Genomic DNA, 25,821 nt, shown 5'->3' with positions numbered 1-25,821 from the left:
AGCTCCTAACTGGAAGCCACTTCTGAGCCCAGGCAGAGTGTACTCATATGTTGGCAAAAGCCAGTGTAGGGACACACACACACACACAGAGATTTATTTCTGAGGGAGGGACCATAGAATTAGCTGTATTCATTAAGCTATCTATAAACAGAATATTAAATGCCCGATAGTCTAGGACTATTTACTATGAAGTTATAAAATCTTTGCATACTGGGAATCTACCTGCAAAAAGACTGGTTCAATTTAAGGCAACAACATTTAGGTTAATATTATTGGGAAATTTTGAAGCAGGAATCATAAGCACAATGTTTTGAAATGTTCCTCAATATGCTTTTAAAGTCAGATATACAGCTGACGTTATCTTCAGTGACAGATAAAAGCAGTGAGTTAGGGATTGCAGTAATGCCTGATCAGTGCTTTTGTGAGTAAGGCTATATTTGTCTGTAATTTTGACATTTGCTATACAAATACATTGTTCTTTTATAATTCTGCCTGTCTGGTTAGTCACTATCATAACAGTACAGCAATTCCGTATTTGCAAGTTACACTCCTGCGCTGAATGTGAAAGCTTATTATTTTCTGACAGGTACTGTATAATGAAATGTTTAAATTTAATCTGCTAAATGCAAATGCAATAACCGGTTAATCATGCAGCAGGAAAATAACATGTTTGTTTGTTTTCAGATGTCACTCCTCCACAAGCTGCTGGATACTTGGAAGTAACAGATCTTAACTCAAAGAAAATCAAATACATTGCTATTCCGAGGTAACTGATTTTATTGATTAGAGCAGCCTCTGTCTTACAGAAGAGCAAAGAGAATTTAGTGTGTATTATTACTTCAGGATAAGCAAATATTTCTTCTGATGTGGGAAGTAAGAATAATTCATACCTAGTGGATAAAATTCTGCAATTGTTGCAGCATATTTTTGTTAACAGTTCTTATCTGTTTACTAGGTGATACCAATGAAAATGTAGCAATTAATTAGTAAACATGAAAGGTAGCTTTATCTTCTGATTTTCACTCCCTTGGCTCTTTCCACTTCTTCACCACTTTATCCTCTACCCTCTTTCATTTTGTTTTGCTATCTTTATTTTCTTTTCCTTTTTCTCTGTCTTCAGGGTCTAACAAAGACAGGCAGAATGATCCAGTGCTAGGTGTTAGGAAACCAGGCATCAAGTTTTGGTCCAATATATAGTTCACCTTGAGAATAACTTGAGCTTCTCTAAGTTTTGCTTCTCCCTTTGGAAAGTATACATTCCACACAAGCATCTTGCATGTGACCTTAAAATAGCCAGACCGTGTGGCTTCTGTTTGGGTTTAACATCCATCTCTGACCATTGTAGAGCATATTTACAAATGTTTTATGATATAAATGTATATTTTGGTTACAAATTGTCATTTTCCACTGCAGTAATAATAAAGGTTTTTGTTTTAAATAGTAGTCTCTCAACTTTGCATGTTTAACTAGCACATGTATGAAACCCACACATCAGGAATTTTATATTTCTTTTTTTTAATTCTATCCATTTGATGTTGGGTTTGACAATATTAATTGATTCTCATTTAAACTAATTTTGCATCATTAATAATCTGTGGAATTTTTTAATTAATAGAGAATTAATTTTGGACTGTTCACCATTTTATAATTGATCCATTGGCCTACATCTTACACAGTCATTCAAAATGTAAGGCATTAACATAGAAATAATAGGGAATCACACTTTATTTTACACTAGGATTTTATAAGAAATAACAAAAATTACAAAGCCAAACTTCAACATCATGACCCTTAACCTAGTATGAGGACTTAAGCTATTTATGCCAAATCTGAGCACAAGTCCGGATTTAAAAATGTACTCCATTAAGAACTGATAAATAAAGTGACTTTTCAAATATATGCATAGTTTTGTGCTAAAATCTAACAGCTTTTCCTCCTGGCATAGTTAGCCTGGTCAAATGCTAAGATAACTCTTCTTCAGTTGAATTAGTACATGGCAATTTGAGTCCATAGGTAGAGGCCTATGTGTTATTGCTTCTTTTATCTTTAAAGATTATTAATTGTAGTATTAGTGCAAGTTGCCAAGTCATTATGCATGTCATTAACAGTACTGAAAAAATGCAAAGCATCTTTCCTACTTTATCTAAATTTCTCTTCATATTATGTAGCTATTAGGCCCTCTGTTTCAGCAGTAAACTTGTCTGCAAGTTGACAGTTTAAAGCAGTGCTGAGATTCTCTGTGCATAAAGCTGTGCCATCTTTAAATGAGTGGTTAAACCTTTGTTTTTATTAAAGCACTAGAGAAAGTTATTACTTTAAGTTGATGGAAAGGTATTTTCCTCAGTGCCCAGGTCATGGTCTTTCCTATTTCTTTTGTAGTTTTCTATTTTTCTATAACACATTTTAAAATTTTTCAAATTTCCTATAGTTTTTTTGTAAAGACTATTTTCAGACAGATGAGATACAACAGTAGGTTAGGCGACACATTCCCTTTCAGCCAGGTCTTTTATACTGCTTTTTATACTGACAAGTATCTTTTGGTCGTATCCAGTTTCAGCAGGTGAAATGTTTCAGACAAAATAAAGGGTCTGCAGGGCTTAGTTATAGTCTCTCATGGAACGAGGATGTAATTTCATTTAATTGTCACCTTAACTACAGAAATACCCGTCCTCTTTTTAATTGCAGCTTCAAGAAAAATCACACGAATCCCTGTTTTTCAGATCACAGTCTCTCTCTCCATATACATCGTGGCTCTCTAAGATCTCGGACGCCGATGCCCTCTTGGCACCGCTGGGCAAAGTGGGTTTGGTTACTGTGGACATGGGAGGTGGTGTGAGGCTTTGGGAGACGGGGCTGGAGAGCCTCCAGCGGTCGCTGCAGGACTGGAGGAACATGATTGGCCAAGAAGATGGTCGTCCTGTGCAGGTAGGAGTTCACAAAGCTGAAACGAAAAACATTTAACGACAGGAGTTGCAAATGAGTTTTCAGCTGGGAGAAGGGTCGAGGTAGAGCTGTGCTGGAAAACACTGTGAAGTAGAAATAGGCCTGCGAGAAAAATTCAATAGATGTCTTCACTGAAAAAAAAAAGACACAATAGCTTAATTAAAAAGCGTATTTGTGACCCCTGTATTTATGGTTACGGACAGTCTCTTTTTCATGCAGTGTTTGTATTTTTGCCAAATTCCACTACATTTAAATGCAAATCATTTCTTTATCTCCTGCTGATTTTTAACTGCAACTTTCAAAATGTAGAATAATGAAATTAATTTTTAAGGAAAGCATATATTTTTCCACAGTTCAAATACTTGGAAAAAATTACTGTGTTTGTGTTTTAGAAAAGAAACTTGAAACTCTAGGTGGAAGATGCCTTGAGTTCACAGTAGTGCGTTTGGCTGATTTTGAAAATTCTTCCATCTGAGCACAGTTACAAGGGTCTCCATACAGCCATGTTCTCATGTGGAATGTTTAGGTAGATGTTGAAAATATACAACATATACATGTATGCTGTCTGTGCATGTATGTATGTATACACAAGTGTTAATGTACTGGCTAGTATGTATGATCACCATTGCAACACAGAGGGAAAATTCAGAACTGTTCAACTGCATCTTTAACTTCTGTTAGTGATTGGAGAAGGTATCACTGAAAAACTAGAGTGTGCTTTAGGAGGACTTCTCCACTTTTGACTGGGAAGATCTGGTCTCTACCTACTATTGTAATTATTTCTGTTTCATGGATTTCTGTAACAACTTTCACAGTGCATTAGAATGGGAAAACAGGATGAGTCTTTTCTAGATTAGATCTCTCTATATTTTTGTTTACAAGGTGTCCAGGTATCTCAAGCGTGTATGGGATTTATTAGGCCAAAACTGTAGCTCTTCTTTCACTTCCTTTTCCCACTCTGAGCTCCCTTTCTACAAGATGTTCTGCAGTTACAGAAACTTGTGCAAGAACTGACGTGTTCTTGTTACTGGACCTCAGCAAATGCCTTTCATAAAAGTCATGAGAAAAGGAAACTTACCCAGTAGCACGTTTGTGTGGATACTTGTTGCTTTACCAGTGCCATTTTTATTACCAAAGCAGTAGCACTAGCACCATCTTATGGTCAGATATAGTCGGTTTACACCAGCCCAATTTTGTCTACTGATCGAGTTGACTCGTAGAAATGAAAAGAGTCAGGAGGAACAGTTAGAATTTTACTTAGTTTAATAGTTGGTTTTCCTTTTTCTTTTTTTTTTTTTAATAACTTGTAATTTTATTCAACAGTGTTACTGTACTGTCAATCATAAATATTAGAGAATACTGCTTGGAAAGTACACATCATCAGAAAATGTTAAGTCATTTAACTAGTGATGTCAAGTAACCATTTTTAAAAAAGGCTAAGAAGTTTTCCCACAGTCACAAAGCAGTTTTCAAGATCTGTTGTAGAACTTCTCTCTCCTGACAGCCTGCGTCTCTAATTAGTACACACATTCCAGGGTAAAGTCTTCTTAGAGCATGTTTCTTCTTTCCTCTGTCAACAGAGGGTATATAGCTCAAGTCAGTCGTTTGTTAGAACTCAAAATGGCATACTGTTTGATTTGAGCTAAAGGGCTGAAACAAAGCCTCCTGTGTGATCTTCAGACTTGCGTGATTATCACTAACTTCTGTTTCTCTACTTTAAACATGTTGCTTTAAATGGAAAGATAATGAGACCTAGGAAACCTTGCTTACAAAATCATTACAAAGCAATAAGCAATAAATTAAATCTTTTACTTTATGGATATCTCCAATAAGATAATAGGTATGTAGTTGCTGTGTAAACTCTGTACTTTGCTATTTGGAGATGAAGGCCTTCACCTTTCCTACTTAACTCAATTTTTCAATGGACCTAGACATAAAAGCCATACTTTATTAAGGCATTCATTTCTGGAAATGAAAGGATCCTGTTAGCTTGAAAACATACTCATGTAGATTCGCTGTGTAAAGTAGGCATAGCAAGAACTCCGGTGTTGCCTGTTCTAGAGACAATTACTGTGCTAAGAAAGCTGCAGCTAAATATTTCCTGATACCTGCTTTTACAGAATTGGAGATATTTTGCAGCCACATGTTGATCTGTTTGTTCAAGTGTATGAAAATCACCTTCCTTTGTATAATGTTTCATGCTCATGCTCATGTTAAGTATCTTGGAGTCTAATGAGGCATCTCTAATTCCTTGACTAAACTCATCATTCCCCATCATCTTGTAGCAGAAGCTCACTTAAGAAAATTGTCATTGTTCCACATATCACTAGAATTCATTCCCCACCCACCCCCAATTTCCCCTTCCCTAAAAGCTGACATTGATGCATCCCACAAAGCTACTACAGGCTTAGCAAAGCTTATTAGCCCTTCGTGATGATGTTCTTGGACCAAAACGAGACCTGTCTAGGTGGTTGAGAACCAATGTTCTGCAAAAACACACAGACTCTCTCTGATGCTTCCTGACTTTTGAGAGAAAAAACAATCAGAGGGCTTTCAATATAAATATAGATTCAAAGAACTGGAAACAAATCTTTAGGGTTCAGTTGGAACTATTGGTACTATCTTCTTGGGCTGCATTTTGACTTTCACAAACTGATTAGATCTCAGAAACAGGCTGGATGTACATAAGCAATGAAACAGAGGAAAACAAACAGCTGTTCCACTTATAATCGGTAATTAGGCTCCCTTGATATAATGTCGTGGCAGTCTTCAAAATAGTCAACACTTGTTTTGTATTATTGATACTGATATCAGTAATAGTCCACCTGTTGGGGGGCAGATCTTTATTTGGCCAATTCCTTAATATGACATCAAGCCCTTCCGGAGACAAGAAGCAACCTGGAAATGTTCTCTCCCTTTTTTTTCCCCCACTTTGCTTTTGAGACTTGACCCGATCTGCCTATTTTCTAGCAAAAAGCCAACTGAACAGTTAAGTCGTGTTAGAGTTCACAGCATCACAAAACTGAGATGGTGGAATGAATCTAGAAAAACGCATGAATGAGGAAAAAAAAAAATCTTTGGTTGCTTCTCACCAGTGGTTTGAACAACAAATGCACTAGGGACATTTCTGCAGTTGTGTGTAGAAATTCAGGCAGCACTGGCCCAGATTCATTCTGTTGGAAGAGGTCCTAGAGGTGGACACCTCAGCATGACTTGGGTATATTTTGGATATGTTTTGGGCCTTGGCACTAAAAAAAGACATGAATGAAATGTATGTAAGAATAGGGAAGGCTTTAGATTGAGGTTTTGGGAGATTTCATTCAAGATCTTCTGCCCTGGGGAACTGACTGAGAGAATGCTTTTCTGTCAAAAATGAAAGCTTTTATCTTAAATTGCGATTCCTTTTCCCAGTAGCGCTAGAGGCATGTTCTTTTGGTTTCTGCTCTGCCTAGTTAACATTTTACTGATATAGTGTTTCCACAAAGCATGAGTCATTGTAACTAGCTAAATGAAGAAGTGGAAAAAAAAAAAATTACTTCATCCATCCATAACTGTTTCCCTGTAGAACCCCTAAACATTTAAATATGTAATTATTGCAACATCTGGAGCCAGTAAGTGTCATCATTGCTGTCCAGGGGAGTGAACTGAGACATAAGGAAGGCAGGTCACTTGTTCAAGTTCACGCTGTATGTCTACACTGCAGTGTCAGAGGTGGGATAAATGCAGTATACACCCATAAGGATATATAAACACGCTTTGTACCTGTGTTGCCAAGCTGAGTAGCTTGAATGTCCTTGAATTGTGCGATCAGTACGAATATACCTTAAATTGGGAAAAAAATTGCATATAAATGCAGTACAGCCACCTAAGAAAACCAATGTCAACTCTAGATAGCTCGAGGTTGAAACATGCTTAGCTGAGATGAGTATAGACGTATTCAGCAAAACTCAAGAAATGCAATAAATAGATATTTTTCTCAGATTTAAATGGCTGTCTTCACAGTCTTATAGCAGCACTCAAAAATGATAACAGAACACATAAGTTATTCTATGTCCTGTGAACAGCTACAAGAGATGAACATATGGTTCATGTCAGTAATGTAAAAGAGCAATGTATATGTGTTCATCACCAATAGCTAAAAAAAATAAGGGTGTTTTTTTCCTGTGTCTTAACTCCTCAGATCATCTATGATGCAAGGGCTTTTTGCTAAAAACAGCATTTTGATGAGTTCAGCAGCACTCAGTAGTAGTTCCCAACATTCAGACTTCCATCTGCAATCCATCAGTTAACCTTTAGATCCGATGACGGCAAAGGCAAACACTAAGTGGCTATTATGGGATGACAGGCCCATCGTTAGAAATATATTTAAAATGTGTTCCTATCCTACCTAGACTTGAGGTAAAGCCTGTGTTGAACCGAAGTAAAAGTTGAGTACAGTTTTAAAGTAATCATAATGCCAATAATATCAGATTTATAGTTGACGTTAAAAGAACCACAGTCATGTTAAATTGGGGGGGGGGGGGTACCTATGTAGTTGTGTGTGTGTGTATATATTCACACACATATATATTTACATATGTGCACACATGCATACACACATTGATACACACACTCTCAAAAGTTCAGGTTTTTGCCTGGATGTCATACCTGGACTTTGACTCTCTCAAATTAGAATTGCCTCAGGAGATCATCATAACTTTGCAGGTACCCATGATGAACAGGAATTTGGAAGTGGATTTAGAGGAAGAGATTTTAAAGCAATTTAGGAAAAAGATCTCAGGATCCCTTTGTTACACATATACTTAGCCATGAGGAATGCAACAACATTTCTCCCTCCTTTTGTCATGTTCTCACCTGTAGTCAGCCAGTTAACAGACCTGTTGGCACAAGTCCTGCCTCTTATCTGGCTTTTACACCCGAGGTGTTATTTTAGCTGGTGTGTGCCTGATACAGAGCTAGAATATAGCTGAGGCACCTACCCAGACTCGGAAAATGAGAAGCTTTCTGTGGAGATATTCACAGCCTCCTTCTTCCCAGACGGATTTTCATCTCTGAATGGAGCGGGGTGAACACAGTTGGACTGGCCTCCAGTTGCAACAGCGAGAGGTTCACAGCAATCATGGAATACAGGGAGATCATCAGGAATGCAGGATGATACAGCACACAAAATATTGTCCAGTAAAATCTACAGAGGAATTTAAAAAAAAAAAGGGGGGGAGGGGGGAACGGACGTGTCATGGTTATCAACAACCTTTGCAATATGATTTCTCCATTGTATGGCCAGAACAAAGGCAAGAGGGAAGGCGGCTGATAGCTATTAGTGCTTTTAGTCCTGAATTAATTATAGTTGATTTTTTGGAAGGACTCTTAGGTTTGTTTCTTTCATTCCCTCATAGTGCTTTTACAGAACAAAAGAAATGTTGTGTAGCTGCCTTTGAGTTTTCATAACATGATGTAGGTGCTTTCCTTAGAGGTTTTTGGGAATTACCTGTACAGTTGTTGTGGAAAAAAAAATTAATAACAAAAAGATTGCTCTCATTTATATGAAATGAATTCCTTTGTTTTCCTTTACAGAAGTCATGCTATGCTTTATTAATGGCTAAACTCTATGAAAGCATACTTCAATTAAATCATGGGAGTTCATTGATCAAACTGTCTGATTAGAATCTGAGCTTGTTTACACAGGGTCACCTTTTCTTTCTTACAATTTTTCACCGAAACCTGTGCTCACTAAACACCACGCAGCCTTCCATGAGCCTTGGTGGAGTATCAGGAGATAAACATTTACCTCCCAGAGAAGGATTGGCGTGGTCAACTATACCCTTTACCCTGCTTCTTTTTGAGACGGTATTAAATCAAAAAAAAAGCAGCAGGTATATTGTACTTAATAAATAAGGCTTAATTTTTACAGGCAAAAGCAGTTCCTTTTCATTGTTTTAAACGTTTGTGTGTACTTGCACACAAGCAGCTGAGGCAGGTTGCTGCGGTTGTGCTTGGAAATATTGAAGAGTAACAGCAAGGAGAAGGAGAAGGGTCGATCATCTTACTTACCCACTCATCGTGGGTGACGATCATCTTACTCCCTTCCTTGAATAGTCTCATTTATTCTATCCGTATTCCGCTCAGCTAATCACGCAGAGCTCTACATGAATTATTCACCCTTTAAGTGAATCAGTATTTTTATTTTATTGAATGCATTCTTTTTTTCTTTTGATTTTCTGAAGCTGCAGTTTGTACTTGAAAGTTTAGGGTAATGGAAGTTCGTTTGATGAAATTTATTTTTTAGGTTGGATGTTTATCTGGAGTTTCAGTGATCCCAGTTTGTTTATATTTGCTGCTCAGGATCTACCTTAATCTATATACTGATGATTTTAAATTTTTTCCCTTTTTTAAAAGTGACATTTTACTTTACAACATTTTAACAAAAATCCAGCCTTTTCCTGATATTAAGACGGAACTGGGCAAAGCTGCAATTCTTTATTCAGATAAAAGTTAGTCCTTCCCACCACTGCCCCCCGGTTCTGTATTTTCTACTTTAGACCAAGTAGTTTTTCTGACCACATGAGGGCATCGGTGAGCTAATAACAGTGATTTTGCTCATCTCTTAAATGCTGTCGGTGCAAACCCCATAAATTACGAAAAATATATACAGTGGAGATTTTTGCAAGTTTGGAATAGCCATATGATGGCATTCTGCAGTCCTGTGCAGGATCCCGAGAAACTTGAAATACTGCAGATGACAGAGTTATCAGTCAATAAGGGGATTACAAGGTATATAGTTTGATAGCGTTTGCAGTTCTGAGATCCGTGAGCCCCAAATACACAGTTTAGGTCTGTGACCTTTTCCTGGGCTGCATGATTCATTTTAGCAAAGTGAGGAGCAGCAGACGTATGCGGCCCCTCGAAGCAAGGCGTCTCCGAATGGGCGAGCGTAAGACGAGAAAGCCACGAACCCACAGGGCTCGAGAAGTTCATCTCTCTAAAAATCTCCACCGGGTAAAGCAAGTCAGATAAAGATCGTCGGTTCTCTGTCGGATACTTTTTCTCATATAAATGTCTTCAGCTGAAATGAGACCCTTGTTGGAAGCGCTATACAAACACGTCTCAAATATATTCCCTTTCCTAAAGATCTTCCAGCCTAATTAGAGCAGACAGACAAAGAGCAGGAGTGGAAATAACCTTAACTTTGTTAGAGCAGGCTGATCCAGCACAAGGTTCCTCTTTCTTCCTCTGACCTTCCTGTGAAAGCCCAACAGTTCTTGTGGGAGAAAATATAATAACCTCAACACGCCGTCTTTCGGATCTCAAAAAGTCTGCAGCAGTGCGCGCTGCTGACGTACAGGCTGGAGCTCCTAACACCGGTGAAATCCTCCTGTCCCAGCGAGACAAATACATGCTCAGAATTCCGCCCTTTTGAAAGGTGTTCCCTGATTAGTGAAAGGACAAAATTTAAATCATCTGATCTGTTACAGTAGTGCTAAATATAGGAGGCTTTCCTTTAGAAAACGAAACAACATAGTTGCTTTTTAATAACTTAGGTCTCTGCTTCTTAAGGACAGATTTGACAAGGTCCTAGGTCTATAGAAAATAAGGCTTTTCTGCTTCCACATGTAATTTTTTTTCAACTTTCTTTTGACCATGAAATGTCCCTCTGGTTTTCTCTCCAGACTATTCCAGACTGTTATAACGTGTTCACTTATCCCGTCTTTGTAGCTGTTGCTTATTCAGGGTACTCCAGAAGAAACCAAATTCAGTTTTTTCCGAGTTCATCGATGTTAGGACGTGTGTAGTAGTCATGATAAATAACCAAGCGAGACATTTTCTGTCTGCTCTGGTAATATCTTGTAGTGGATTAGCATGCTAAAAAGATGATGACCTCACATCTTCTAGTTGAAAAGAATTGACTAGGCAATTTTTAATGATGACAGAGGCAAATGGCATTTACACAGGTGTTAGCGTAGCGGAGGATCTGTTAGATGGAAGCAATCGTATGATATTCTTTCATTACTTCATTTAGTTTATCCAGGTTTTAAGGCACAGAGTCCATATTCATGGACAAAAGACTCTAATGCACCTACTGAGTTTCTGAGTTTGTTCTTAGAGTGACAGCATTTAGTTCAAAAGAAGACCCACAGCAGCAATGACTGCATTTTATATAGTGGTTTGGGGTTTTTCACTGGTGTATAAAAACTTCATTTGCAAGCCAGATACCCCTTTTTATGTGTTTCACTCCAAATATCCACCTTTTTCCCCACCTAGATTCACTTTTATTTTACAAATCTAAAATTCCATTAAAGCTATGATGCTTTGAATAGTTTTGCTATGCGAGACAGAAGTTTAATGCCTGTATGAATTTTAAAAGCTACTTTTACAGAGAAATGTTCACAGGAGTCAGATAATGCATGAAGCTTCATTAGTTCATTTTGAATTCTTGCAAAGTTTTACAGACAGGATAGGAAACCAGAAAGAAGCCAAATGAATGAAGAAAACCTATTAAATGTTTTATACTGCAGTGCAACTAATGTTTTTTCATTTCAGGATACAACTGAAGAAACAGAATGTATTTCATACATTATCATTGTCTAATGCTGAATATTCCTTTCTGTGGAAAAATTACTTGTGGGCCTAATTTTGTGCGGTTGATGTGAATAGAAATTGTGCTATTAATTTTTAGCACATAGAAAAAAGCTGCACATGATGAGGTACCAGTAAAAGTAATAGAAGCCATGAGATTTTTTTTGCCTATTTTTGCCATTCTCTCACTAGTTTGTGTAAGCAGTTTATAAAATGTTTTCTTTCTGTCTATGGCAGAATCCATTTAACAATAGAATATAAAACAACCATGGAACAGTCAGATTAGCCTTTGATTTGCCTGATGTGGAACTTTTATACACTCTTCGAGAAAATAATGCATATATTCATGCTGCTGATAAAGAATGTGTTGGAGGAAAGGATGTTCTTGTGACCTGCTAAACGCAGCCCAGGCTAATACTGAGGTTTTAAGATTGTTGCAGGGGGGGCGGACAAAAGAAAAGAAGGATTTTGTTTCAGGGAAGGATCAGTCTTTTACACATCCGCTGAAATATATTCTGCATTCCATGGAATACATTTCCTAATCCTTTGTTGCCACTGCAGGATGGATTATTTAATTTCTTTTTCACCTGGAAAATAATGGTTTTCCACAAATTCATGGTTTAGCTAAAGTTAGTCTTTTTTCATAATAGTGTGTGGTTGTGATAAAAGATTTTTCACTGATTTTTATGACGAAATTAACATCTCCCAAATCACCTGTAGCACAAAAGTCTAAGACATCTTCACTTCTTTTCCTGCAATCATCTTCTGATACCTGCCCAATCTTTGCCCACAGTGCTAATGAAGAAAGCAAGCTATTTAAGAAAACACCAATATTTTAACTTTATAGTATTTGTAGTGGTTTTATATTCGCATAATTCATATTTTTCAACAATATTTTATTGCACTGTATGGAAAGTAACACATATTCTTCATTGGCTATAAACTGCCCTGTTTAAAATATTGTATATTAATGAAAAGTCAAAATAGCAGATTAATTCTTTCCCTCCGTGTCCCAGGTATGTTAGGATAAGAGCAGATATCTTCCAGTTTGCATCTGAGCAGGGTTCTTCCCTTTATGCCAAAAAGAGTAAATGAAGAATGGGATCTTCCCAGCCTAGATCCTGCCTACATCTGCCTACTTTCCAGGACTGTCTAATTATGCAACTAATTAATCTACTGCACACCTCCTTAATTTACATTAAACTAAGCACCTAAATGACGTGAACTGTATTCCACCTCAAATCTTTCTGATCAACAGTAAGAAACACCCAGTAATGCAATACTATTACAAATACTAGAATAAGTGCTTGTGAAAAGAGTTATTGTTTGGGCACTTTAGCTTTTTTCTTTTTAAAAAGTCTTCCTACATAAATATTCTGTACAGCTGTAAGTACTGCAGCTGTGACCCTGTTTGCTTGTAGTTTGTAAAATGATGTTTTGCCCATTTGTGTGTGTTTGTTTAGTTGTCACATGTGAAATCATGCCGGTTTCAGTTTTAGTAAATGTGTTGTATGTGGAATGCTCCAAAGAATGCTTAAAAGGGCTTAGTAGAAAGGTTGGTTACTTGTTTGTTGCTGCACACAGCAAGGAGGAATTCCACCTATTTCTGTTATGAAGGTGTAAAATCCTATGAGGAATGGCCAGCTCTGTTTGAACATACCCAAAAGGATAAGGAAAATTGGATTTGGGGAGGTTTGGGCAATGGAAATATAGTCCATTTTTTAAAGTACAAATTGCATCCCCTTACACCTGTAGGATCTTAGCTTGGAATTAGAGGGTTTTTTTCTGGTTTTTTCCCCCTTTTCAAGTTGTATCCGGAGTATTAAAATAAGCATTGTGTTTTGCATAAAAGGACTCGATATGAGTTAGTCCTGGCAGGGCCAAATGTATTAAAACTAGAAGGGGAAAGGTCTGTTCCCCTGTGCGTGGGGCAGCTCGCCCCCATCAGAAACCAGAGTTTCTTTGCCAGTCCTCAAGCAGAAACTAGCTTTTGTTGCCGTGAGCGTGAGCTTTTCTGGCAAACACTCCTGAATGGGAGGCACTGACACATCTTGCGCCTTTCAGGAATTTTAATGAAGTTAACCGAATCAGAATACAAAAGTGAGCTGCTGTATTAAAAGACCATCTACTCTCTAGCCAGCTTGCTGTGTTGAACAGAAACCTGTCGTGTACAGGGTAGAGTGACAGGAATATCTACGACCGAAAAATCAATCTAAATCAATCAAGGAAAAAAATCCTTCACATCTTACTGAAAGCCATCGCTTATTTACTACTTTTTTATTCAAAGCTAGAAATATTTTCAAACTTATCTGACTTCTGCTTACAAAGTCTAAAAGATATTTCCTAACCTGTAACCATGAGTCTTTTTTCTGCCAGCTGTTAAGTCTAAGTACATGTTCTGCCCCTTGTTTTAGAGAGTCAGCTTTTTACAAGACTGTAATGGAGGTGTGGGCACCTAAGACAGTGAGAGTCATTGGTTGTATCTCCAGCATGAAACTCCCAGGAATAAAGAGAATTTCAAGTGGGAAAATACAGGAAGAGATGAGATTCCCTCTTTCTTTCCCTGTCTCTGCAATAAAGATAACTCCTGGAATTTCAGTCTTTAGTTTATTATAAGAGACTTGAACAACAAGGAGCTGATGTACAGGCTTAAAATGCATGGGTGAAAAGACGGCAGTGTTGAAGGTTGTGGATACTCTGAAACGTGAATGAACTGTTCATTTGAGTTGACTTTGCTAAGTGTCTTTTGCTGATTAAATTGGATACCATTATAAGCCTGTTAATAACAGAGAAATTAATATATATTCAGTCTAGATGTTCTTTGAATAGTTCTTTAAAAGCATCTCACAAAAAGTCAGCCTATTTAGTGAATTTATTGCCATCAGACATATAAATGTGACATGTCGAAGAGTGGCTGTTGTTTCTTTCATTATATTTATTTGCTTGGCACAAGCAAATTGAGGGCAGCCAGCACTTGTTAAGATATGGAAATGCACAGTTGGGCTACTTGGAGCTGCCTTTGAGGTGCGAAGCTTCTTTTTAAAGTCATTTTTTCTTCTCAGTTTCATTGCAATGTATGATTAAGATTACTGGATTCTAAAATATTGTTTAGCTTACTTGCACGAAATCAGCTGAAGCTAAATTTGATAAAGCTTTTGGTCAGTGTTACTCATACAGCCTGAGAGATTTGAGCCCAGAAATTCAATCCCACATTCACTTAAGTGGCATGAATGTGGTTCTAGATCCACTTCCAAACATGGTTAAGATTTGGTTAATGCAGGATATAAAGTTCCCTGGTTTCCCTGACCAGCTGAAGTCTAGACAAAACTACCAGCCTTTGACTCATCTTCCGAGTGGCCCCTAGTACAGATTGGTATGCATTTAATAGCTGTTTGGCATAAATATGACACACATGTGAAACACCTGGTTTCATTGTGGTGTTGAGTGCATTAAATCACGTAACTGGCTTCTCTGAGCCTTTTTATCTTCTTTACATTACTACATGAAGGATGATAAGATCACTTGGTTTCCGAACTGAACGTGTTTGTATCAGTTTCCCTTATTCAGTTCGCTCTTAGAATCCCAGTGTTGTCAGAAAAAAAATGAAGTGTAGCCCTGTAAAACCATTTTGGCATCCATTCATATATCTCAGAAGGAACCGATATAGGGTGAGTTGTTCAGATACCGTGTATCTCTCATTGAATATAAAATGAGTGTTCAGTTCTACTCCCGCCTGCCTGCCCTTGCTGTCGGGAGTAAATGGATGTGTAAGAGGCAGGACCAGAAAATGAAGTCAAAACATTAACATGTCATGATTTTTGCTGTTGTTTCTTCATTTCCTTTTTTCTGAAGCACTTCTTTCATACCATTGCCCCTTCAGAAAAGCACATTCCTTTAGCGCCTTTCTGACCTGCAGTCTTCATATTCTTCTGGCATAAAATTTTTGCTTGTTTGCTTCATTGACTTTGGAAGACCTGCAGAACCTCCATCCACAAAGTCCTTTTGAATGCACCCCTTATCCATTGGTGTAAGTGCCTGAGAATATAATACACTCAAAGAAAAGAAGACAACAAAAAGATTTTAAGCCAGGGACTAAGATCATTGATTACTGAGAATTTGGACTCTATAGAGAATAAAATAAGAATGACATGTATCCCAGGAGAGGATGGCAGTTGTGCTTCTCGTGTGGCGAAGACTTTGAAGAAAAACCTGCCCAAACAGGCAGTGGAAAAATTCTTTCATGGTCTGCTCATAAATCACCAATATGTATAAACAAGTTTAGATAATGCACAATTGAAACATGTGTGCCGTGAGTGTGAGTGTTTTGGAAATAGTGGTTATTTTGAAAATCAAAAGGAGGTCTCAGAAGGAAAATTTCACAGTTTTTGCCACTATTCTACTCTGACCCATACCTCATAGCTGAAACTCAAGGCTACTAAACTGAATTCGTCTGTTGTTTTACAAAGCTGTGATTTGCACACCAAGCAGTATGAAATCTTCACAATAATACAGTAATGAATAGCGCCTTTCAGTGCATGTATAGCTAGAAAGAGCAGAGATTTCTCTCCAACAGAGACACTTAGTCAAAACTCTCACTGAAAGAAACCAGTTCGATAGAAGTCTTGCTGTAGATCCAAACAGAAAGTATTCAGGAGGGGACAGATTCACTTTTGAGCAAGGAAATTATTTATATATTTGGATAATATCCATCACAACAGTAAAAGAAATCTCAATAGGTTTAGAAATTCCAATCGGACAGGCTTGGAAAAGTTACTGTGGATTTCTTAGATTTGTTTGAGCTTTTTCTCTACTTTCAGTACTTCTTTTTCTTGTCTTCCTTCTCACTCCAGACAAAGTTTGTCGGGTTCATTATACATCCAGTTTTGGATTCTCCCCGTTAAATCTACCTTTCCGATAGTTTCTAATGTCAAGAATTCCTCCAGCCCTCAGAGGGGTGACTTATCTATGGCTCTTCCATCTCTTTTTATCTGTCATGCTGAAGAATGTGTCATTGTCCAAAAATTTTTCTCTTCAGTTTTTTCCTCATCGTTCCTGTGATTTCATGTCCAGACTCAGTGATTTACTGTTTATTTCTTTCTAAAATATATCTTCAATTCTAATCTAGATATTTGCTAGTCTAACTTCTACTTTATGGAGGCACCTGCAGAGCAGAGAGAAGTTGTTAGTTATAAAATTGCTTTGAAACACTTCCATGGAGACAGGGATGGGCAGGAGAACAGCCTGATAAGTCACTGTTGGAATTATCTAAGAGCTCAAAGAAAAAGCAGGAAAGTACATCCAGAAGATTCTCTTCAAAGGGTTCTACAGTGTGCTAATTTAACACAGTTTGGAAGTGTATGGTAAATTTAAAAAACAATTACCCCAGCAAACCAGTGCTAATAAAAATTGGTTGTTAAAGTATTCAGATGTAGCAAAATTCTACTACCTTTTGTGTGCATAGATGTTACTTAAAAACACAAGTAACTGAATGAAACTGCTACAATTCACTGGCATGACATTTACACATCTGCTGGTCGTGTTCCATTCTAGCGTCCTTAAATTTTCAATTATTTTACCCAATTACCTATTAACTATAAATAAAAAAATTAGTAAGGAGGTCACATTCTTAAGCTATGATAGATTGTACCGCTTGTCTCTTTTTCTCTCTCCAGCAATTTTTTTCAAAGTTTTAATAGAAATCAAATGTTGGAAGTTCTGCTGTCTTTTTAAGAACAAAAACCCCCGGAAGTCACAAATCATTATAAAATAAAAAGTTTTCTGTTAACCACATGCTATGTCAAAGTTATGAATACCTGCTTAAATCAGATCAACACTATTGTAAAATAGGTTTATATTAGAAACTTGCTAAGTGCATATGTACTAGAAATATTATTTGTGAACAACTTATTATATGTGAGAAATATATGTGAGCAACAAAGCTCTTTTGCCTACAGAACTTTTCACTTAAAAATTAAACAATGCTTGTATTTCAAAGTATTTAGTGAAATTTTTTTTAATGGAAAACTTGACAAAAATAGAATATGGCATTTGCGTCACAGATTATGGTTATGTTTGCCTCACAGACCTTCCTTTTGTGGAATTTTGAGTATTTTTCTATGAAGAACCCAGAAGGATGAACATGTAAAAAATTTTCCATCATTTTATTGTTTCTCTTTACAGAGTAATATTTTGGTTTGATTCATGAGGCTGACACTACTGTTTTGCTTTTAAGTTTTTGTTTCAAACTAAGTTCAGTGATTTTTGTTGACCTGTGTTTCTGATTGATAGTTTTGAAATCTACCAGTTATGCAAAAAAGAACTGTTTGTTTTGGAGGAAATATCTTAAAACAAAACAGCGTATAACCCTAAGGGTAACATGCTGTTGTGGTTAAGTGTCTTTCTTCTTATACAAATGTTAAATGAATGTAATTTATCAGATTAGATCTTGATTTTACACTAATGACATGGTTCACAGAGGATGCATTGTACCTCTTTGAATTAATTTAAAATCTATAAAGAGAATGAAAATGATGTTTTGAATAGCTGCCAAGACACTGTTGTTAGAGCACATGTTTTCAGTTCAAAAACATGTATGGAATTCATGTCGGCATGAAGTTGAGTCTGCAAGACAGTGAATTCAAGGATTAAACTGCTCTATAGTCCCAGTGGAAACCCTGATAATGCCAGTGAACTTCTGAGAAGCAATAAATTGTGGTTATTGGGGCATATAAATTCATCAGAGAATTAAATGTATTATGGTAGGTGAGAAGAAAGTTAATTTGTAGAGGTTAAAGACATCAATTTTACATCTCTGTCATTAAGTTTCATTAAAAAAAAATAAAGTGGCATTAAATTATAGAAGATCAGTAACTGACGAGCAGTTTACACATGAATCATTGATTCACTACATGACTCAGAGTTGGTAACGGGAAGGAGTATTTTTTACCTTCAGTCACCCACTTAAACCCAGCCCCAGCCTGAAGTGACTCAGCCCCGACCATCCGACAGCTGTTGGGTGTTGAGCGCCGCAACGCATCGGTGGGGAAAGTGCAGTCAGCAGGCAGGTGTAGAATACCCACCGGTGTAGACTTTTGCGGTCATGGCAGGGAAATTAAGGATTACATGAGCGTGTCATTTGAACTAGCCATTTATCTTTGACGAATCTCAAAGAAGAGCATGTCATTTCTTCAGTCCCTGTTCGCGAAAGGAAGATCAATCCCCCCAAAGGAACGCGGAGCTGTAGTTGGGCGTGCGTGAAATTTGTGCACGGATGTACAGCCAGGTGTTGCCAATACTACGAAAAGCGTTCAAGCTGCAGGTGGTCCTGGCTACAGGGGGATTTTGAATTATGTTGGCAATTATCACTAAGCACTTTTCTAGTGTGGATAAGATCGGAACGCACCGAGTGGTTCGGACGTGGCAGTAGTCTTGGCTCTGGTGCGGGTCTAACGCGCCACTCAGGAGCTCTGCTTTATCCTCTTGTCCTCATCAGGTGGGATGTTGCATTTATTGAATTAACGCTGGCCCTACAGCTCTTCAGCAGACCTAGTGTGTTATTATTAGGTTGTTAGAGCAGCTTTCCTTGCTATAAGAGAGCTTTACAACTCTATTTTTTATTTTACAGATAACCATTCAGAGGGACAGTGGTTTGGATGTCAGTTCCCCCAAACATGGAAAAGTGGATCCAGACAACATGCCGCACGTTGGTGGAAATACTTGGGCTGGTGGAACAGGTTTTTCATTCTTTTTTTTAATGCAGCATTGACGGATATCTAAGGGAGATGCTGTGCCAGTCAGAAATGGATTTATACAAGGCCACCCTCTGCTTAGAGCTATTTTACCCAGTACAGGGTTGCTTTATTGCCAGTGAAAAGAAGTATTTGCAGCGTCTAACTTAAACTGTATATAGCGGATCTCTACTTCAATTACATTTTGTTGTTGTTTCTTTTTATTGGCCATATATAGAGAACCAGAAGCTTGCAGCCATAGAAACCATTGCCATTCTCTTAGATGTGTCTGTAGCTGCAGCAATTTTGGTAGTGTAGGCAAGAGGCACGCAGAATAGGCAAAGTGCCTCCTAATTCTAAAAGGGTGTGTGATCACTAGGTAAAGTGATTTGGGAACGGTGTAAACCAACAAATTCTAGGGAGAAGACAGAGTCTGAATGAATGGCTTTAAGGGCCAGGAGCTTTGAGGAGATGTACAAGACTTATTTATCTATAATCCCCTTTGTACAAGGTGGAAACCATTATGAATCTGGTCTCAAGGGACTAAAAACACAAGTATTCCATTGGAGTTCTTCTTTACCGTGATAGCTGTTTGGTTTTGAAAACCACTGGCGATTGGCAACATATTTGGAACATCTGTAGATATGACAATGGAAGCTTTAAAGAAAATGTGTTCTTATTTATTAACAAATGCCGTTGGCAATTGGCAACATTTTTGGAACATCTGTAGATATGACAATGGAAGCTTTAAAGGAAACGTGTTCTTATTTATTATCAAATGCATATTCTTAATTATTTTTTATCTCAACTGTGTTAGGTGGGAGAGACACTGCTGGGTTAGGTGGCAAAGGTGGGCCGTATCGACTGGATGCTGGCCACAGGGTTTACCAAATATCTCAAGCTGAAAAGGATGCTGTTCCTGAGGAGGTTAAGAGAGCTGCTCGAGAGATGGGTGAAAAGGCCTTTAAACAGAGGTAATGTGGAAGTCTTTATTTTCCCTTCCATTTCCCAGAAAAATTTGAAAAAGATGGCTAAAAAAGAATTTTCTTTCTTAACTGCATTTATCAACTACCTTACCCTGTTCATTATCATTTAACAGAGCTTGTGTTTAACCGTTCTGGACAAGATGTTTAGAATGTTTTCTTGAATTAAGCCACACTGTTAAAATGACTGTGATCTGGTAGAGTAAAACATAGCTAGGCGGATCAGGAGAGCGATGTGAATATTTATCTTTTTAAAAAAGGAACCTAGCGTATGAAAATTTCTTTGAATTATGATGAATCCAGATTGTACGTTGTTCGGAAACCTTCACCTAACAAATGTCTTTCAAAATGGACCATTACGAGCAAATTGCTTCTGTTGGAAAGATCTGTAGCCAAATGGTGAGATAATTTGAACTATTAAACCTCAGCAGACACTTTTACACGAACCACAGATCTTCCCAGCATTAGTGTAATGCATGGTTACTAACCAGCTGTTTCCCAGACTGTGCACAGAAATTCAGATTTCTTCCACTGACTGATCTCTCAAGTCAACCTCTGGTACTTTGCATTAAAAAAAGCAACGTGCATTGACAGTCATTCCAAATGAGTTCTACGTTTCAGTCCAGGACATATTGCAGCGTGAGTATCTGTCTGAAAGCAGAGCGTACTAGACACAGATTAAAACATTGGAGCAAATAAATTTAGAAGCACCTTGATCAGCTCACATTTTCTTGCTATTAATGAAGTGATGCCCAATGAGGGGCAAATGTGGGTGTTGTGAGGAGCAGGTGAGATTGCCATTTGCTTCGGCTGATGTATAAATAATTAGGCTGTTAAGCATAGAGCACACACTGTACATGAATCACTTTATTTAAAACCACCAATTTATCTGTTGTGTTCAGGTCAAGTTTCTCTTTTAATCATGGTTTTATTACTAAATTACCTGGAGCATTTAACATTGCCCTTAGAGCACTGATGATTAATAAAGACAGGGAAAATGTATAGATTATATCAGTGCTTCACAGGAAAAGAGCCTGCAAAGAAAAATGCCTGTTAATAGTGATCTAGTTTACACAAGCAACGTACAGAAATTTAAATTAAAAATAGTCACTTAAGGTTTTGTTTTCAGGGGGAAGGCAGAGCTTGTTTTGTCTTTTTTTCCTGGTGCTTTATGGGGGGACAGGTGGGGAGGACTACTTTTAACCCTTTCTCCATCCCCATTCTTTAAAATTGCTTATCAGTTGCTTCATAATAGAAACAGTCGATATGTACGGTCTTGGATACTGCACATCTCTTTGTGCATATGCACATCTACACACATGGCATGCTTTGATGACTTTCTACTTGCCTGTATGGTGATTTACAAAATTTGTGCAAGGGGAAATTCCTGGATGCTGCTACCTGTTGTGGAAACTGCAGCTGTGTCCTGTAAAATCTGAGCATCTATTCATGAGATAACAATTCGTGTCCTGCTAAAACCAGTGAGCTGGCAGGTACCAGCTGTAAATGTAGCCTATTCTGAAGCCACATTTCACTTGGATTATTATGCTGTACCTCTTGGATAGTTGTGGGAACTAACAGATAAAAGTTAAGAATAGGGAGGCTGGAGTCCTCAGGCTGAAGAAAAAAAATAAGGCGAACTGCAGATTTCACTGCTTTGTTTATACGTGATTATCTGGAAGGGAGAATTTTAATATGAAAGCTATTGGTTGCTTTCCTGGCTAGATAGTACTTCTAGTGGAAAACATTTTAAATTGCCCTGTTTCACTAGAATGAAGTTAGCAAGTGCTCTTGGATAGATGCAGTATTTTTCGTGGTGTTTTTCTGAATTAGCTTTCACTGTGGATTGATGTAGAGTCTAACAAAGTAAAACTGCACGTGAGGTGTTTTTTGTTTGAAACAAAATGTTTTCTTCATTGATGTGAAGATACTGAACTCCGTTGGCAGGATCCGTGAAATAAAGTGTACAGCACTGAAAGTTGCCGTTTCCTGCCTCTAATGAATAATAGTTGGCTATAATGACTATGTCTATGCAAAATTCAAAATAGAAAAAGACATAGTCATACTAATGACAGCAAAGATTTGATGTCTGATTTTAATATTATCGTTAAAGGGCTAGTCTATACAGCAATTCTCATGTATGCTGTATGTTCCAGGCAAATAACTTGTGTTGGTATTAAAAAACCTGTCATTAGAAATATAACTAACCTATACATACTTTACTATCCATTTATAGTTCATTTAAAAATCAATATTTTTCAAAACGGTATGAGTGTGATTATGCTGTTTTGAAGTGCTTGTTTGAGATGAGCTGTGCACAGATAGGCCAGTATGTTTGAGCTCAGGACCGAACCCAGCCACGTGCTGGATGGTAGGGTGGGCAGATACACAATTGTTGCCTCGCTACATGATGCGGGGTCATGGAAAATATCGAACGGTGAAGACTCCCAGCATATCCAGATGTCCCCTAGCTCATTCTTCACCATTAGACCTCTGTAATGACGTTCCAATTGTGAGTTTCACCAGTTTAACAGTGTCTGCTTAGCTACAATGTTCAGAAGAATGATACCGAACTTTAAGTGGGCACATCTTAACTTACAGAAAAAAGCATATATCTGTTTTTATGGTGCAGATGTTGTCCTCTCTGTTAGGCCTCTGGACAGGATAGTGTTCAGTGACAGGACTCATTTGGGGGGGGAGCACATTTTTATTAAAGTTCATTTAGAACATCTTTGTTTCAAGGTTTCATCATTTTATGATGCACAAAGACAGGTATTTGAGACAGAGTTACTAGCTGTAGGTCTTCAAGGACAGATTTTATAGTGTGTCTTTACTTAACCTTTGTGTTAAAGCATGGATCGTGATATGTTTAAAATACTCCGACGGTGAAGTAATGAATAGACACTCATGATCCTTTTATGTACCCATAGCAACACCTGAGCCAGTAAAACCTTTAGAATTTGATCACAGTTTTCAGAACATCTGGTTTACTTCCCAAACATTAAAGCAGATTAGGAGAGAGGAAAAGGATTAGTAACTTTAATAAGTTTTAATGTGATGCAATCCCTGTAGACACTGGTGTCACCTGCCTTGTCAAAAATTCACAAAAGCGCCTGCCGCTTCTTTGATTTGTTTCTTGTGTATGGTTCTTACAATCTGAATTTCCTGTTATCAAGTAATTAAACTTGTAATTTACATACATAAATGGATGACATGCTTGCTTCCTAAACTGATCTTAGCTCCCTGTTCTTTTCTCTAGGTTGAAAGAGATTCAGATGAGTGAATATGATGCATTGACTTACGAAAGGTTCTCTGGAGCCGTCCGACGTCAAGTTCAGTCACTCCGTATCATCTTAGACAACCTGCAGGTAATCTTAGATTCACTGATAAAGGAACCTGGTGAGCTCATCACATTAGGCCCCAAATACTATCCTGCTAACGTCGTGTTACCATCTGACGATCATACCTTTGAGGGCTAAAAGCAGATTCAGGTTATAGTCATGGTTAGGAAAAAGAGTCTCGTATTACTATTTCAAAGGCAGCTTTTAAGTGGGTCCTGGGGCTCATCTCCGCAAGTTACAGTATTCCCGTACCACAGCTTACAGAGATTACTTATTCAGGAGCACAATTTTGTGAAAGAAAATACTATTTGTTACTAAAAGAATATGTGGTGGTGTGTAGATAACAGCTTCTGTCTTTACCTCCTGTCCAAAAGACTTTTTTAACTTAGAAGTGCAAATGCTATAGATGTTAAAAGAAACACTCGCTCCAGGTCATAGCTTTACTGCATATGCGGCTGAAAACATGAGTTTTTCTCAGGTTTCTTTTTAAGTCTTGATAATAAAAATAGGTGTAGCCCAAATCTAAGTGGAAGCTGACCAAAACCACCAGTTTGCCTTTCTTCTAGTAATTGATCCTGTGATTGTTGCAAGCTTTATTAGTACTAGTGTTCATATATGGGGGAAATAAAATAAAGAGTGTATTGTTTCTAGGAGGAATCTGCTAATCATCAGTGAAAATTAAAGGAAAATTAATTTTACACCTTATAAGACATCTCTGATTAAAAATATTTCTGTTGAAGGCTACCAACTGCTGGTATACATATACCTTAGTCTTTTAGTCACTGTGCTGTGTCTAATCTGTCTGCTTACTTCAGCAATAAAACTGAAATATAGAAAGAAATTACTTTGTATGATCGACAGACTCCTCCTGGGTCAAAAAATCCAATCTCCTGGTATTGCAAGTAAGAAAGATAACATTTTTCTTTGCCTTAGTTATATCTTTAAGCCATTGTGAGTACAACAACACTACTGTAATCACATGTATAGATAGAGAACCATTAGCCAGTTTTATTATGAATGTATCAATTCAGAGAGCTCCTCATATGATGAACATTTAAGATGGTCGTGATTAGGTGATTCATCCACCTAATATGTGTTTCAGGTCAGGACATCAGCTCTTGGCTTGTAAAGACAGGTTTCAGTTGAAAAATTTGAGACATAAATCTCAGTTTTTCCCACATCATTTATATCTAGGTCCTTTTTTTACCATGTTTCTAGTAGACATGCCATTGGAAGCACATTCTAGGTGTGAAGTGAATAAGTGAATCTTCAGTTTAAAGTCTTTTTTTAGTCTGCCTTATCTATTCCTTGGAGCCAAAATTCTTACATTTAGGGATCACATTAATCATAATCAAATATAACATATTTTAGTACAAGGAGACATATCCTGATGCTTTGTTAAAAAGGTCATTTTAATATCAAGGTAAAGTCTTATAAGCCTCAGTATTTTATGAGACTTTGCTAACTTCCTGGAAAAATCTATAACAGCTAACCACAGAGCTAGTAAATGTACTTTATGGTGAAAAAACAAACTCACTGAATTTGGAAAAGCTAGCTTGTAGAATAAGAGCAATATTGAAAGCAAATTTTTAACTATTTAAATTTTTATAGGGATTTTGGTAGGGTTTTTTATTAGAAGATGCACTAGGAAAATGAAGATAAATGATAACAGGAGTTACTTAGTTGCAAAGTGCTTTCTGTTAATTGGGAAGCTGAGTCCAAGCATGTTTCATGTTATCTTTTTGAGAAGAAAAAGAATTTATTTGAATTCTTCAGCATGGTAAGTCATTTAACCCTGATGAAGGACTATGCCTCTCTCTCCCCTTTTTTCTGGATAGTCCTATGTATGCCATGGGTTCTCAGCTAAAACTGTTTTCATTCTGTTATCAGTCAGACATTCCTCATTTCTCAAATAAATAAGAAGTCAATGGCACAGTCAGTTGCAGTAAACTTTGCAGCTCAGATGTCTGTGTGTTCTTAACTTTGTGAAAGTCCCAAATTACCTTCTCAGTAGAGAACACTTTTGGCTTTTTAAAAATGTTAGAGTTTGCTTTGTTTCAAACTCAGTGTGTTCACATAATGGAAATATATTGTCCATGTTTATTTAACCTGGATTTTCTTTTCAACATATGCCTTTTTATTGTTAGGATGGCACGGTTTTTTAAAAACATGTTCCTTTGATTAAATTTTACATCCCAAGAATCAAGAGACTGGGATTCAGGTCCAGTTGTTGATGGCTCACATGTTTGGAAT

The 25,821-nt window shown here is 37.4% G+C and overlaps 1 protein-coding gene across 1 annotated transcript in view; it reads left to right on the top strand.

Annotated features, from left to right (window-relative positions):
* Positions 1–25,821, top strand: part of VWA8 (von Willebrand factor A domain containing 8) — a 191,499-nt gene that overhangs the window by 142,877 nt on the left and 22,801 nt on the right. Inside the window, exons 36-40 of the mRNA XM_075046133.1 lie at positions 685–766; positions 2,721–2,925; positions 19,142–19,250; positions 20,062–20,218; positions 23,487–23,595. Coding sequence (XP_074902234.1) covers positions 685–766; positions 2,721–2,925; positions 19,142–19,250; positions 20,062–20,218; positions 23,487–23,595 — 662 coding nt within the window. The remainder of the gene's footprint in view (positions 1–684; positions 767–2,720; positions 2,926–19,141; positions 19,251–20,061; positions 20,219–23,486; positions 23,596–25,821) is intronic.

This window comes from Buteo buteo, chromosome 14 (assembly GCF_964188355.1).
Source record: "Buteo buteo chromosome 14, bButBut1.hap1.1, whole genome shotgun sequence".
NCBI lineage: Eukaryota > Metazoa > Chordata > Aves > Accipitriformes > Accipitridae > Buteo > Buteo buteo.
Note: the sequence above shows the minus strand (reverse complement) of the source record. Positions and strands in the feature narration are given on the sequence as shown.